General features: G+C 39.4%; 1 protein-coding gene across 1 annotated transcript in view; it reads left to right on the plus strand.

The window, feature by feature from the left end:
* The window catches only part of LOC107613422 (nuclear/nucleolar GTPase 2), a 4,206-nt gene continuing 2,161 nt past the window's right edge, over positions 64 to 2,108 (plus strand). The window contains exons 1-6 of the mRNA XM_016315402.2: positions 64 to 434; positions 542 to 675; positions 829 to 958; positions 1,164 to 1,324; positions 1,701 to 1,802; positions 1,916 to 2,020. Coding sequence (XP_016170888.1) covers positions 197 to 434; positions 542 to 675; positions 829 to 958; positions 1,164 to 1,324; positions 1,701 to 1,802; positions 1,916 to 2,020 — 870 coding nt within the window. The 5' untranslated portion in view covers positions 64 to 196. The remainder of the gene's footprint in view (positions 435 to 541; positions 676 to 828; positions 959 to 1,163; positions 1,325 to 1,700; positions 1,803 to 1,915; positions 2,021 to 2,108) is intronic.

Here is a 2,108-nt window from a genome sequence, read left to right on the forward strand (position 1 = left end):
TTTAAATCCTGCATTTGGATTTAGGCCCAAAAGAATGTTAAACAAAGCAAAATTGTCCCCAATTCCCATTTCCCACCACCATTTTCCACAGTCAAAACCCTAACACTCAGCTGCATTTCGCGGCACAGTTCGCTTTCTGTTATTAACAGGTAACAACCAACGAACTCTCTCTACATCGGTCCGAAAGAGAGCATCAATGGCGAAGAAGAAGGAGAAGAAAGTGAACGTGTCTGGGAAGCCGAAACACTCCCTGGACGTGAACCGCAACAATGGCGCCGCCACCAAGGAAAACACCCGCTCCGCCTCCACCGTCCGCCGCCTCAAGATGTACAACACGAGGCCCGTCCGAGACCGCAAGGGCAAGATCCTCAGCCACGATCTCCAGTCCAAGGACCTGCCTGCTACTCGCATCCAGCCTGACCGCCGCTGGTTCGGTCAGTCCCCAACTTCCACAATTCATCGGCTACTCGAACCTATCTCTCGTTGAGGGCATTTAGGGTTTTTGACATGTTTTCGTGTTTGTGAATTTTGTGATGTTCAGGGAACACTCGCGTGGTGAATCAGAAAGAGCTTGAGGTCTTCAGGGAAGAGCTGCAAAGCCGAATGTCAAGTAACTACAATGTTATTCTGAGGGAGAAGAAGCTTCCCTTGTCGCTCCTCAGCGATCACCAGAAGGTTTCTTCAGCTGCTTAATTGTTCAAAAATTACTTAAATTAGCGATTTTTCTTTTTGTTAAAACTTTGGTCATTTTTCAAGCTTTGGTAGATTTTTTTTTTTTTTGATGAAAAATATTCATCGTTTATATTGGGATTTTACGTGTGAATGTAGCAAGCAAAGGTTCACCTTCTTGATAGAGAGCCTTTCGCGAATGCATTTGGGCCAAAGACTACGAGAAAGCGCCCAACCCTCTTGGCTGCTGATTACGAGTCCTTGGTTAAGAAAGCTGATGGTTCTCAAGGTATTGAGAGATGATGATTTTTCTTTGTAACTTGATTGTATTGGCTGCTTAACGGAGGTTTTTTGTGTTGTTTTGTGCTTATAATTGAGTATTCTTTAGTGAAAGTGAAGAATATTGACTTTTTGTTTCCATTTTTGGAATGGTTGGTGTGATTGATTGATCATTTTTTTTTTTATCCCCAATCAAATGCATATCTGTTTTACAGAGGCTTTTGAACAGAAGTTTGGTGCTAGTGGATCTTCAGATGCTAATGAAGAAGATGGATTTAGGGACTTAGTGCGGCATAATATGTTTGAAAAAGGTCAAAGTAAACGTATTTGGGGTGAACTCTACAAGGTCATTGATTCTTCTGATGTTGTTGTCCAGGTAGAGATTCAGTCTTTTCCTAGATTTCTCTGTAAAACATTTTGCATTATAGTATGTTTATGCCTGATCCATTTGATGTGACTTGCATGCATTTCTTTGCTTGAAATACTATGGGTTTGTATCATATGTTTGAAAGAATGTGTTATGAATTATGATGGGCATTTCTGCTGCAAATTTGCATGGACCTTCTGTATCAATGTAATATATTGAATTTTAGTAGGTTTTTCGTGTTTGTTTAAAGCTAAAGTCCGTGGTAGGTTGGATTTCGTTTGACTTCAAGATTCCTTGCTGTTGCATTCCTACTATGCTTTTCTTTGGTTTATGAAAGCATTCATGTAACCTAATTCTTTTGTTGAAAAAATTGTGTCCCATTCAGGTTCTAGATGCTAGGGATCCACAAGGCACAAGATGTTACCATTTAGAGAGGCATTTGAAGGAACATTGCAAGCACAAACATATGGTTCTTTTATTGAACAAGGTTAGTTCCATATGTGTGTAACATTTTTCTATAAGTTGCATTGTTGCTGAATACAAATTGCTGTTATATGCAACACAACACGTTCTTGATGCAACTTTTTTATTTATTTTCAGTGTGATCTACTTCCTGCTTGGGCTACAAAAGGATGGCTTAGAGTTTTGTCAAAAGAATATCCAACTCTAGCATTTCATGCAAGCATTAATAAGTCCTTTGGAAAGGTATTTCCACTGTACTGAATCTTTATTTTGTTTGTTCTGTTTATCTGCCATATGAATAAGAAATAAATGAGGTTGCATTATATGCATT

The sequence above is a fragment of the Arachis ipaensis genome, chromosome B08 (assembly GCF_000816755.2).
Source record: "Arachis ipaensis cultivar K30076 chromosome B08, Araip1.1, whole genome shotgun sequence".
In the NCBI taxonomy this organism is placed as follows: Eukaryota; Viridiplantae; Streptophyta; class Magnoliopsida; order Fabales; family Fabaceae; genus Arachis; species Arachis ipaensis.